This window comes from Monodelphis domestica, chromosome 2 (assembly GCF_027887165.1).
Source record: "Monodelphis domestica isolate mMonDom1 chromosome 2, mMonDom1.pri, whole genome shotgun sequence".
NCBI lineage: Eukaryota > Metazoa > Chordata > Mammalia > Didelphimorphia > Didelphidae > Monodelphis > Monodelphis domestica.
In genome coordinates, this window is record NC_077228.1 from 207,881,576 (window position 1) to 207,896,394 (window position 14,819).

Genomic DNA, 14,819 nt, shown 5'->3' on the forward strand with positions numbered 1-14,819 from the left:
CACTGTGGAACTTGGATCATTGAATGAATAAACATTTAGTAAGCACTTACTTTGTGCCAACCTTTCTGGGTTTTAGTTTCCTTCACTCAAAAAAGTTGAGTTTGGACCAAATACTCTCTACATATCTGTCTCGAAAATTTGGTGATTTGGGTTTACTTAACCTAATAAAAATTTTTTAGGGGTACCTATTATATATATTCAAAACTCATGAGAGAGATACAAAAATAAGTATAGTCCCTGTCTTTAAGAGTCTGTAGTTGAGGGGCAGGTAGGTAGCTCAAGGGATAGAACACTAGGCCTAGAATAAGGAGGGCCTGGGTTCAGATCTGGCCTCAGACATTTCCTAGCTTCCTGACCCTGGGCAAGTCACTTAACCCTAGTTGTTTAGCCCTTGCCACTCTTCTCTCTTAGAATTGATACTAGGACAGAAGGTATGGGCTTAAAATTTTTTTTTTTTCAGATGAATAATACAATATAGTAATAAAAGGTGTCTTACCTTTCTTTGAAAAATAAATAACTATATTTGCTATATAGAAGATGATTTTCTTAGTGAGTGTTATGGTTTTCTCTAATTTGTAGGTAGAAATGTTTAAGACTAAGAACAATTTAAACTTTTTAAAACTTGAATGTTTTCATGTGTATTCTTCGTATGCCAAGAAATGTGTACTGAGTAATCATCTTTTTTTTCTAGCTCTCACTTCCTGTCGTGTCAAGTGCAGCATTGGGTTAGATGATCAGATTAAGGTGCTAAAGGAATTTATTTTGGGGATTCCCAATTTCCATTTAATTTAAAGTGTTTTCTCTTACCTCTTACTTAGGCTATACCTCACTAAGTTCCCTAAGTTGCAAACAAACTTCTTCTAAGCCTCTCTAAGAGAGAGATAGCATGGCCCAGTAGAGGGCCAGCCTTCAAACTAGAAAGACTTAAGATCAAGTCTTATCTCCCAAGTGTATTTGTTCTGTGACCCTTAGCAAGTCACTAAACTGCTTAGTGTTCTAGGCCACACTCTTGATACTATAATTTGCAGAGAAAATGCTGGTCTGCCTTAGTTGATAGTCTACTCGCCTAGGAGTTACCTTATCAATGAAACCATAGATCTACTCCCTGTCCACATAAGCATTAGAACAGTTATTCAGCAGATTATTGTTGCATTTCCTATAAGATATGTTTCTTGAGGTTATTGTTAACATTTCCAACTTTTTTGTCCCTATTGAAAATGTTTCTACAGACAAACTCAGAGTATGATCCTTCTCGATGTTTTGCCTTTGTTCATGACCTGTGTGATGAGGAAAAGAGTTACCCAATGCCCAGGGAGAGTCTTGATGTCATTATTCTCATCTTTGTCCTTTCATCAATTGTCCCAGACAAGTAAGTCTTAGTTCTTTCTGAAATAAACTCTTTGATGGGTCACAAAGAAAAAAATGCTCAGTGATCATTGTCATTTGTAGAAAACTTAATATATTTGAGACTCTCAAATGAAAATAAATCACATTATCTGTAGAAGCAATGAGTTATTTCTTAGCAATTGTCCTTTGGCTCTTCTTGCTGCCCCTAGAACTGTGGAGAAAGCAACAAAGCCCCTAAAGTGTAATCTTTATAATTCAGTCCTTAAAATTTTGCCTTATGCCATCATCAATTGTATTAGGCATATGAATAAATCAATTTGCAGGACTATCTAAATAGGATCAGTTATCATCATATATCTTCAGAAACAGTGTGGCATGGTGAATAGAAAACTAGCCTTAGAGTCAGGAAGATCCAAGATCAAATCTTTCTTCTCAGTGCAATCTAGCCATGTGATACTCAGACTTGGCAAACTACAAATTGCAGAGTAGTTGCCAGTGGAGAAAATTTTCATACTGGGAGTTACCTATACCAGTGAAATTATAATTCTAGACATCATTTCATTAAACTCTCAAAATGGCTTAATCATAGTTACCCTATTCAGTCATCTACAGAAATGGGATATTGATGACCAGTGTCTTTTCCTTAACAGCCCTTCATATAGATTTGTTTCTTCCTCTCACTCTCACTCCTTAACATTCACTCATTCTTTCTCTTTCACACATACACACATACCTCCCTTTTCCAAAGAAGCTTCTTTAGTATGAGTCAACTTGATCAATTCCTTTGGTAAGTATGTGGTCAGAGACACCTAATTACAGAATATTCCTCTGAGTCTCATCTGCCAGCAAAGCAAAAAGGTGGGACTAATGCTGGAGTGAATTCTACGTATACCCTCAAGTCCTTTTCATAATTCCCCTAACCACCTTACCTCTGACCTACCTTCTGAATACGTAATATTTTCCCTTTCCCCCAAAATGGTTTCATTCTACTATAGTAGTCTGATTCTCTTGATTATTAGTTAATAAAAGACAGAAGAGGATGAGTCGTTAGAGGGGAGGTTTTCAGGAGTAAAATAGGATAAATGGGAAGGCATCAAAGACAATCTTTCTTCATAATTTTTCCCTAGGGCTAAACTTGGCCACCAATCAAATTCATCTTCAGCAGTTCAGTGGATATTAAGTACCTACTGAGTACAAGGTACTGTACTAGATATACTTAATAAGTGCTTTTTTTAATTGAGTGGAATTTTTAAAAAGTCTGCTCACAAACAGTCAATGTTTTACTTGGACATGAGGGTGGGATTGATGAAAAAGCAAATAAGGAAAATCCAAGAGATTAAGCACTAATAACTTCAGTAATCAAGGAAAGAATTTCCCTAGAGGAAGGTATCTGAGCTAAACCTTGAAGAAGATAAGTATCCTAACAGGTGAAAATGAGAAGTTTTGGTCCATTATGTAAGACAGTTTGGAAGACACAGAGGTAGAAAGGAGCATTTAGTTCAGGGAACATCAGCTAAAAGTCTAGTTTGGTTCAGAACATAAGATTTGTAAGGGAATTTGTATGACATAAAGCTATAAAGGCAGGTGAGAGTCATTGGAGGGTCCTAAAATCCAGGATGAGTTTGAAGCCTATTGGCGCTGGAGGGCCATTGCATATTTCTGAGCAGGGGAATAACATTGTCAGAGTCCCCTACCTTAGGAAGATTATTTTGTTGGCTATTAGATTAGAAAAGAAGATAAAACTTGGAAATAGGACATTTAGAAGTGTGATAGTTTTCTAGGGAAAAGATAATATGATTTTGAACTTGAATGATGGCTGTTTTGAACAGACAATAGGGAATGGGTACAAGAGATAAGGTAGAGAATCACAGTGACTAATTGAATATGACAGTCAAGGAAGGAAGAAGAAACAAAATGGCAAGTTTGCAAATTTAGAAGACATGGGGAAATGGTAGAATCCTTAACAGAAATAGAAATGAGGAACAAATTTAGGATGAAAATAAATTCCATTTTAAACATAGTGAGTAGGATACTGCCAAAACATACAGTAGAGCTAGATAGGTAAAATTAGGAGTCATTGATAGAAAGATGACAACTGAACCCCTGGGAACAAATATACAAAGAAAGAATGGGGGAGGGAGCCAGGGACAGAGCAGAAGATCAAATGAATGATTTTCCCACAGGGGATACTAAGAAGGAGCAGTCAAGTAAAAGGACTTAGAGAGCAGTGTTCATATAATCCAGGAGAGGAAAAAAATATCCCTGAAGAAAATGGTCACTAATCTGAAGAATTATAGATGTTAAGTCAGATGAGAACTACAAAAAAACCCCCATCATATATAGCATTGGAGAAGTTGTTGGTAACTTGGAATAAAGAGGCTTCATTAGTGTGGTTGGATCAGAAGCCATATTGCAGAGAGTTGGGAAGTTAAGTAGTTGCTGAGGAAGTGAAAAAAGGAAGTGTAAGTATTTCTAGGATTTTGGAAGTGACAGGAAGTGATCATTTGGTTGATAGCCAGAGTGGATGACAAGGTCAAGTTTTTAAAACTTGATATGGATTCAAGCATTTTTTAGGCTTTAGGAAAAGAGCCGGTAGAGAGGGAAAGGCTTAAAGATGAGAATGATTGGTAGGATAAACTAAAGAAGGTGGTATTGAGGACACATGTTTAGAGACTGGCATTCAGAAGGAGTGGTACCATTTCTCCCTCAGCAATAAATATAAAGGGGTATGAGATAGGCCAAGAGAGATACTGAGATATGAGAGAGTGAGGAACCTCACAGTGGATGGCCTCCATTTTCTTGGTCAAATAGGAATCAAAACATCTGCTATGAGAGACAGGTAAGTGGCTCAGTGGATAGAGCCAGGCCTAGAGAGATCTTGTGTCCAAATCTAACCTCAGATATTTCCTAGCTGTGTGGCCCTGGGCAAGTCACTTAACTACAATTGCCTAACTCTTAGCACTCTTCTACCTTGGACTAGATACCTAGTATGGATTCTAAGACAGAAGGTAAAAGTTGTTTGTTTTTAATCTGCAAAGAACAGAAAAGAGTTATTGAAGCAGCTTTTTTAGGGGATCCTTCTACACATCCTTAAAATAAATGCCATGAATCAGACCCTTGCTTTACAATATTAACATCCTGAAGTCTCAATCCTATTTTGTAAAGATGGTGGATTTAATCCCTATGACAGCTTATTAGATATGAAAGTTGAATAAGAAAGAAGAGACGAGGATAATTCTAAGTTTGCAAATTTAGAAGGCTGTGGGAATAGTAGTGCCCTCAACAAAAATGGGAAAGTTTAGAGAAGGAACAATTTTAGGGAAAAGTTGATGAAATTCATTTTGGACATACTGAGTGAGGTACTGGCAGAACATCCAGGTAGAGCTAGATATATAAATTTGAAAGTCATCTCTGTCCATGAGAACAAATGAATGGAGAAAGACTTATCTTTGACTACCTTTTTAATATTAGAAAATAAGTCTGTTTTTCATGTGCCTTTTTTCCCCTAGGCTATAATGGCTCCTTACTATACACCAACTTTTAATTCAGTGATTTTTGAGTAGTGGCTTTTCAGGCTCTTTAAATTTTGGGAGTAGACTACTATAGGTTATATAGTAGTCATGTAGCATTTTTGACTAATGGCACTTGTGAACATAACCACTTGGAAAACATGGTATTGGGAAGATAATAAGGTACTCAAAGTGCCATAAATAAAATCTCTACTTCTGGAGTTCAGCTACTTGTTTAGGATATTTTCAGGGCTCAGACAGACCTAGTCAGAGAAAGTGGAAAATAATATAAAATTCTCTTCTAATGATATCCTTGAACTCATTATTTTGTTGTACATATGGATAAGAGATTTCTTAAATTTGGGGGCTGGCGTTGTAATTTTATCAGTGTTGGGAGGTGAGTATAGAAACCACAATTGTAGATCAGCAACTTCTCTGTATCTTACTTATGGTTTTTGAAGATTACGCTGGGGTGTGTAAAGGGGAAACTGGGTTAATTATTTATTTAAATATTATTCATGTTTATTTAAATTTTTATTTATTTAAGAGTGTGGTTGCCAGGAATTTAATTAATTCCAAAAAGATTTTATTTACAATTTATTTGCAAAATGTAGAGTGAAGCAAGAAATCAGAGAGAGGATAATATTCATTCAGTTGTCTTGTTCATTTTACCTCACAATATCTCGTTTCTTTTCCCTCTTATCTACTTATTTGTCCAGCAACATCATTTCTCACCCACTGAATACTAAAATAACCAACAAGTATGTAAGATCTAGCTTGTGGCAAGCACTGTGCTAAGGGCTTAACATATTCAATTTTGTAAAGATGGTGGAATTTGTACCCATGGATTCTGTGACCATCTACACAAATGACTGAAATTTATATATCCAGCTCTACCTGGATGTCATGCCAGTACCTTGTTCATTATGTCCAAAATGAAATTCATTAACTTTTTCCTAAATTTTTTCCCTCTCTAAACTTCCCTAATTCTGTTGAGGGCACTAATATTCTCACAGCCTCCTAAATTTGCAAACTTGGAATTATCCTTATCTTTTCTTTCTTTCTCAACCTTTATATCTAATCACTTGTCAGAAGGATTAACTCTACCATCAGTCTCCAAGCCTTCAGTGTCCCTCCTGTTCAAATATTCTAAAGCACTGGTTTGACCATATATTTTCCTTGCTTAATTGTATGTAGTTTGTCCAAAACAATGTAAATTTATTGAGGTCAGAAGCCATTTTGACTTTTGTCCTTGAATGCCTAACACCTATCATAGGCACTTTTTTAACATACAAGGTTTTTGAATTGACTTTTCTTCCCAAGGTCAGCTCTCACCTATGCCATCCTACCTCTCTGTACCTTAATGTGCTTTAAAATAGTACAAGGAATTTACCTGTTGAGGATCTTTGTAATTTTAATTATATTTTTTCCTTCTTAAATGTAATTAAAAAATAAAATCCTAATTGTAAAATCAAGAAGTTTATAGTTGTTTTTTACATACATAGACTTTTTAAAAAATAAATCAGGCAGCAGCTAACCACTGTCAAGGATAGAATTTCAAACTTGAAGTCAGGAAGATCTGAGTTGAACTCCTGCCTCATGCATTTACTAGCTTTGTGACCCAAAGTAAATTGCTTAATTTCTCAGCCTCAATTTGCTCATCTATAAAAATGGAGAAAATATTAGTACCTACCTCATAATGGTTATTTTTAGAATCAAATGAAATACAGGTATTCCTTCCATATTCACAGGGGTTAGGGATGAAACATGCCTGCGCTCTGGAAAATCCATATAAAATTTTTTGGCCCTTTGTATCAGAAAAGAAGTCTGAATTTTTTCTTTTTCTCTTATGGGAAGTACTGTATTACAAAATTTGGGTTAAGTATTTGGGCATAGGCTATATGTTCTGAGTTGCTGAACTTTTTCTGTAGTCCATTGGCCTTTGCATGTCAACTATGGCTTCCACAAAACTCCAAAAAAATTTAGAGAGCCGTCCAGTGGTCTCTCTGAGGGTTTGGGGTCCACTCTGGCTAGGTGTGACGATTTCAGTCAAATAATGGAGTGAGAAACACTCTGTGCTCTGTCCTACGTACATACGCATCACAAAGTGTTCTGCCATGGCACCGAAGTTCATTTATTATATAGTCTTAGTGAGTACATACTTTGGCACATGATCTATTTTCTTACATACATGATGTACATTTAATTGGATATGTTATACATTAACAAATCACTTAATCAGCATTCCTGTGATGTTGCTACAACAAAGATTTCTGTGATCATTTACCATGTTGCTACAACAGAGAAATTTATGATGGAGATAAAGGACATGAATAGGGTAGTCTGGAGGTTAGTTCCTCTTGAGCTGTTGAGAGAATCATGCTTTTGATTAGCTTTCACAATCAATCACAATTACTTAGAAGATGAATAACAAAACAGTTCATATCTAAGAACAGGGTTAAAAGGTAACTTAAAGCAGACCAGATTTGAGGTTTTCCTTGATTTACAAGTTCTGTTTTTCTTGTGTTACTTTAAATCACCTGGTAATGTTGCCTGGTTTCTGCCCACCAACAAATTCATTGGAGTATGTTAACTGTGAGGAAAGATTTATTACGGTGCTCAAGCATTTGGCCAGTGTTGGGTGTGGGGCCTTGGAACATGTCTGCTTGAGAGAAAAAGGAGGGGTAATGGGTAGTGGTCTTTAGGCTTTAATTCTGTGAATGCAATCTTTTAGGGTAATATATATATGGGTTAACCCTGTAAGTATTTGCTCTCATATTATTTCTCCTGTATTGGGGAGAGAACAATAATCATAACAGTTCCATTTGTAAGGGAAGTTGAAAGGAGAGAGAGGTCACAGAGGGGAATCGGTGGGGGGGGGCCTCATTTTTTAGGAGGCTGCCTTGCAGCCCCCATCTCCCAAACTGTGACTTTGTCAGCCAGTGGGGATTTGTTGGCTCCCAGCAAATTCCCATTTAATTTCTTATACCAACCTGCAATATATTGAAATTCTGATGAGGAAAGTTGCAAGGTGAAAGGGTTATCTATAATATGTAAATTGGATTTGCAAATCTTTAAAAGTACAATATTTAAGTGTTAGCTATTGTTATCATAAATCACTCAACTTGGATCCCTAGATTCTTATGATAAAAATACCACAACAAAATTTCTAAGCTCTGTCTTGTTTATCAAACTAAAAGTCACATTATTTTAAAATTATAGTAGGGTAGTTATATGGAGAACTCTATACTTAAGTTATTGGTTATTCTAAAGCAAAATATAAATTGCTTTATGGACTTGTACCTTCTGTTATGCTGTCTACCTGTATGTCTCCAATCACAGATCTTATTTGCTGAAAAAAATGGTCAGTATATTTTGGTTGGTATCAGTTTGACTCTAGGTTCAAGATTTTAATATACTGACCAAAAGGAGAATTCCCAGTTATCTTTTTAAATCACATTTGTTGATTATGTACACAAAATACTCAAGTCTGGTATTTAAGGCTTGTCCAGGCCTTTTTTTTTTTTTGGCCTGGTCCATTTTCCTGTTTAATAACTGCCCCCGAAGGGCAATCTAAGTATTATTATAGGTAAACCTAAATACTTGACAGTTCAGGATTGGATAACTGATTATTACAGTCATGATTTAGTTTTTGAACACTTATGGATTATTTGGAATAATAAAATGGAAACCCTTCTAGCTTGTGTTTTTAGTCTCAAGTTCACCTTTAGGCCAGATACTATGCTATGCACTACAGATTAAAAAATTTTTTAATGGAACAGTATATGAGCTTAAGAAGTTTATAGTCAGTCAGAAGATATAACATGTATACCTACATAAGTACAGACAACATAAATATAGGGCAGTGAAATATAAGGTAGTTAGGGGTGGGGCACTAGGATCTCAGGGGATTGGGAAAGTAGTTGTATAGAAGTTAATATTTGATCGAGTCCTGAAATTAGTGAGGGATTCTATGAGGTAGAGTCAAGGAGAAAGTTTATTGCAGGCATGAGAGGTAGACATTACAAAGGCACAGAGATGAGAACTAAAGTTTTGAGAAAGGTAGGATAAGAAAGCTGGAAATAAAATTTGGGGCCAGATTGTAAAGGCCCTTAAAAGCCAAATGAAAGAGTTTGTATTTTATACTAAAGTTAATGAAGAATTACTGCCTTGTATTCAGTAGAGAAGCCATGTGATCAGATCTTCAGAAGATGGACTGGATACCAATTAGACCCTTGCCATAGTCCACTAGAGATAGTGACCTGAACTAAGGTATGACTTTATGAGTAGGGAGAGGATAATGAGATAATAAAGGTTAAAAAAAAAGCCCAAAAGGCCCCAGGATTTGGTAATTCTTTGGATTTATTCTAGAATAACATAACTAGAAGAATGAAAGAATAATGGTGACTTCAAAAGAAATTAGGAGATGTCGAAAAGGGATGAGTTTGAAGGGAAAAAACTATTAAGCATCTCAAGTTTAGGATGTCTCTGGAGCATCCATTTTGAAATGTACAGTAATCAGTTGATGTGAGACTGAAGCTCACTGAAGTTGGATACATAAATCTTTGAGACATCTGCATGGACATGACAATTTAATTTATAATAATGAGATCACCAAGGCAATATAGGAGAAATGCAGCTTTGAGGTACACCCACTTTTAGGGAGAAAGATATGTATCTTGAGGCGGGCAGAGTAGACTGAGGTATGGTCTATACAGGTAAGAGGAAAAACAGGTGAGAATAGAGTATCCAGTATGATAGCGAAGCCTCAGAGATCAAAAAAGATGAGACCTGAGAAAAGACAATCAGATTTAGTAATTTAAAGGTCATTAACTTTGGAGAGAATAATGTCATTCAATCCAGAAGCTATAGTACAAAAAGGCTAAGTAGTGAGAAGAGGAAGTAGAGGCAACAAATGTGGAAAGCTTTTTCAAGAAGTTTGACTAAAAAAGGGAGAAGAGTTTTAGGATGAAAGCTTGTAGGACGGTCAAGTATAGTGATGGTCTTTTTTTAAGAATGGAGAGGACTTGACCCTGTTTGAAGACAGTAGGTAAAAAACCAGTAGAGATTGAAAAAACAATATACTAAAGAAGATAGGATGAAGTAGTATCAAGGGTATGTGTAAAGGGAAGGGCCATTTCATCATGGATTAGAAGAAAAGAAGAGCAGGGGTAATGGCCTAAGAAACCACCGAGAAATGGAGGATGAAGACTAGGCTTGGGAGAAGGCATAGAAAGATAAGGGATGATAGGAATTTATGCTCAGGTTAAGAATTTTGGTGGGTTTTGATCACCATAGTACAATATCCAGAAAGTGATACCAAAGTTGTGAATTTAGGTCACCTGAAGGATGATCATGTCTTCACTAGTAATAGGAAAGTTGAAAAGGAAAATGGATTGGGGAAAGGAAGAAATGAATTCAGTGTTGGACATTTTGAATTTAGGATGCATATATCTAGTTCTCCACAACCAATAGTTATTTGGTGACATGGGACTGTAGCTCTGGAAAGAAATGGAGAAATGGTTCAATAGTTCTAAAAATCATCTTCATAGAAATGATAGTTAAACCTGTGGAGCTGATGAGATCACCAGGTAAGAAAGTATAGAAGGAAAAGAGAAGAGAAGTCCTTGAGGACACCCACAGCTGCCTTGCCATGGAAGAAGAACCAGCCAAGAAATTGTCTGACAGAAGGAAAACCAGGAGAGAACTGTGTCAGAAACCTGGAGAGGAGGGGATCAACAATTTTAAGTATTGCAAATAGGTCAAGAAGGATGAGGACTAAGAAAAACTTCAGATCTGGAAATTAAGAGATTAGTGGTAACTTTGGAGAGGATGGGTATAGTTGTATTTAATCTTGGCCAGACTACAGAAGGTTTAAGAAGAGGAAAGGAAGTGAAGACACCACACCAACTCCAAGTGACTTTTTCAAGGACTTTTGCTTAGAAGAGGAAGAGATATATAGGACAATAGCTAGCAGATATAATAGGATCTAGTGAGCTTTTTTTTTTTTAAGAATACAAAGACATGGACATATTTATATGTATCAGGGAAGAAATATAGGGAAAGATTAAAGATAGAGTATTGATGATGGGAGGAACAATCTGATGGTGAATATGAAACATAAGGGTTAAGGGAACATGTTGAGGGGATGTCCTTGGCTAGGAGAAGGATCATTAAAGACTAAAGGAGGAAGTCCTGGGTTCAAATGTGGCCTCAGATACTTCCCAGCTCTATGAACCTGGGCAAGTCACTTAACTCCCATTGCCTAATCCTTACTACTCTTCTGCCTTGGAACCAATGTACAGTATTGATTCTTTTGTGTGTGTGTGTGTGTGTGTGTGTATGAATTTTTAATGATCAATTTTTGACATTTTGTTATCCATCTTTTCTCTTTCCCTCCCACACTGTCCTCCTCCCCAAGACTACAGGTATTATGATATAGGTTGTACATGTGTTATCATACAATACATATTTCTGTTGTGAAAGAAGACCCATATTGCTTACTCTACAGAAGAAGTTATGGAGGAAATAAAGTGAAGAGTGGTCTGCTTCAATCGATATTCAGACTCAATCAGTTCTTTCTATGGTAATAGATAGCTTATTTCATCATGAGTCCCTTGGAGTTGTCCTGGATCCTTGCATTATTGATGATAGTTAATTCATTCACAGTTGATCATCATTGTATATTATTACTGTTTATTGTGCATGATTATCTCCTGTTTCTGTGTGCACTTTACTTTGCATCACTTCATATAAATCTTTCCAGGTTTTCTTGTGATCATCTACTTTGTCATTTCTTATGGCATAATAGTATTCCTTTACAGTCACATACCACAACTTGTTCATCCATTCCCCAATTGGTGCACATATCTTCAATTTCCTATACTTTGCAACCACCAAAAGAACTGCTATAAATATTTTTATGCAAAAAGGTCCTTTTCTACTATTTTTATCTCTTTGCAATATAGACATATTTCTGTGTCAAAGGGCACACACAATTTGATGGCCCTCTGAGCATGGTTCCAGATTGCTCTTCAGAATGGTTGTATCATTTCACTGTTCCTGTAACCACCATATTTGAAAAACACTTTTAACTTTATTTTGCTATTTCCAACCTCATGTTTCTTTGGAGATACATGCATATTGAAATAATTAGGTGATAGATGGCTTAATTAGTGTATGGAGCTGTAGAAATTGATTTATAACTTCCTATGAACCCAGTGATGTTTCACAGCTTGTTGGAGTTAAAATGGAGGCCACAAGTAAGCTTAACCTATCTTTGTTGGTACAATTCAATCTGACTGCTTCACAGATAATTATAAAACAGTTGTTGATTTATTTCAATGCTCAAACTCTCAAGATGGGATAGCAGACCAGGGTTGAGGAGTCCCTAAATCTTATAATCTCAGTTCTCTATCCAAATCCAACCTAAGAGTCCTCGTGGACTATCTTCATAGAGCATGATGGCTATTTTCTCTACTCTTTCTCAGCTGCCTAGTGACATCTGGCTAACTAAATCCTGTTCTAACTGGACCAATCCCAAGGAGTGACAAGTAAATAGTTTGTCAGGATAAGATAGCAATATCAAGTTGAATTCAACCCTTGGAGGCCTGAGACCTCACCAAGATGGTAGGGCTCTTCTATTCTATTGTAGATTTACTGGGGCTCCATAGCTCACACATACAGAATTCAGGATGATACAAGAATGTCTCAGCTCATAGAATCACAGATGATATCTGGGTCAGGGATGGAAAACCTCTCAGGATAAGCTTGATGACAGGAGTCAGGAAAGGCAGTTAACTCCCTCTAGCCTTCACAGAATGGCCACAGGAAGTCAGTGTCCAATAGACAACAGACGTCCTTGGTCCTCAGGTTCCACCTTTTATCTCTTTCCCTGATTCTGGAACTCCTCTTTCCATACCTTGCATGTGCCTAGGTGCTGCTTTGCAAAGTCTTTGCACCAGGCCTTTGCAAAAGTTCCCATCTGTCTCTTTCTGTATTATAATTTGGCTCTTTTTTCTTCCAATAATCAAGGAACAAATACTAAAATAAATAAAAATACTAAAGTACTAAATACTAAAAATAAATGAAATAGTGGCTCCTGTCAAAGAGATTAAATTCTATTCAGAGAAACAGCATGTATAATAAAAGTATATATAATATACATACGTAATAGTAGTAGTAGTCTCCACAGTATTGATTCTAAGACTGAAGGTAAGGATTTAAAAAAAAAGACTAAAGGAGATGATGAGGGACAATATTAAGGGAAATATGAAATGTAAAAGAGAGAACAGGGAGCTCTCAGTGAATAGCATCAGTTTCTTTTGGTGAAAGATGTGAGATCCTCAGCAGAAGGTGCATAGGAGAGAGTAAATGCTTCTTAAAAACAAGTGCCATGTTTCCCCCCAGTCTCATCCAGGCTAAATGTCACCAGCCCCTTCATCCAATCTTCCTATGGCATCAATTCAGGACCTTTCAATATCCTTCCTAATATATGACACCCAAAACTGACCACTCTACTCCAGATTCATTATGATCATAACAGTGTAATAATGGAGGACTTTTACTTCTAAGCGTATAGCTTCTTTCCCTTTGATTGTATCATACATTGGCTGCTTTCTAAAGCATAATCCTAATCTCATTTACATACCTCCAAACTTTACTGTTGGGTGAACTCTTTCATGTAGATAGCTCATCTCATTTCTTTCATGCTTTATGGATTCTTAAAATTTTTAACCTCAAAGAGAAGCATTTCCTGATCTCTTAGGTACTCTACAATTGAATTTTGGATATTTTAAATTAATTTAATTTCTCTTTGTCAAAGCATTAATTTTGAATTTAAGATTAAACTGATCAGATAGCATTAAATTTTCTCATTTTATCCCTTTGGAAAACTGCAGTAGAACTCTGTGATGGTGAGATTAACTATAGCATTTCACTCATATAACAGGATGACTCATGTTCTCTGAAAAATCAATGTATTCTTTATCTAAAACTGTGTATCTTTAAGGCAGACATTATTCTTCTTTCTGATATGTTGGTGGATAGGCAGGACATGAGCCAATAGGTTTGGATAATAGGTTTGGAGCTAGACCTAAGAGTTGAGGATACTGGCTTCCAGAAGGCAGAGCAAGGCAGAGCTTTAGAAATATTTCAAACCAGAAGAGGCTGGGGAATTTGTAGTTAATGACCAGATGTATATCATGGGTCTAAATGTCAAGTTGTATAATAGTAGAAGGTAGGGAGATTGACATTGTTGGTGGTAAGCCAGAAGTTTAGGAAACAAAGAGTTAATCAAGACAAGTTAGAAGGAGGCTTCAGAGGTCAAATTAAGGGATCAATAATCAACAAGGTCATGTAGTTCAAGACATAAGTAATCATCAACCATTCTGGAAGACAATTTGGAATTATGCCCAAAGGCTTTAAAAGACTGCATGCCCTTTGAGCCAACAATACCACTACTAGGTTTGTACCCCAAAGAGATTTTTTTTTAAATGGGGATGGACCTGTTTATACAAAAAGATTTATAGCTGTGTTTTTTATGGTGGCAAAAAATTGGAAAATGTCACTCACCTGGGGAATGTCTGAACAAATTGTGGTATGTGAAGGTGATGGAATACTATTACTATTGTGCAATGCTTGATTTCTGTTAGACATGGAAAGACCTCCATGAACTGATACAGAGTGAAATAAACAGAACCAGGAGAACATTATATACAGTAACTGAAACATTGTGGGACAATCAAATGTAATAGACTGCTACTAACAGCAATGCTATGATCCAGGACAATTCCAAGGAACATATGAAAAAAAATGCTATCCCCATCTAGAGAAAGAACTGTGGAGATAGAAAAGATTACTCTATTACAAAAATGAATAATATGGAAATAGGTTTTGAGTGATAATACATGTATAACCCAGTGGAATTATTTGTCAGCTCTGGGAGTGGGGAGGGAAGAGGGG

At 36.3% G+C, this 14,819-nt stretch overlaps 1 protein-coding gene across 2 annotated transcripts in view; it reads left to right on the forward strand.

The window, feature by feature from the left end:
• The window catches only part of METTL2A (methyltransferase 2A, tRNA N3-cytidine), a 31,695-nt gene that overhangs the window by 6,594 nt on the left and 10,282 nt on the right, over window positions 1–14,819 (forward strand). For both annotated transcript variants that reach the window (XM_016430605.2, XM_001376371.5), the window contains exon 6: window positions 1,230–1,369. In XM_016430605.2, coding sequence (XP_016286091.1) covers window positions 1,230–1,369 — 140 coding nt within the window. The remainder of the gene's footprint in view (window positions 1–1,229; window positions 1,370–14,819) is intronic.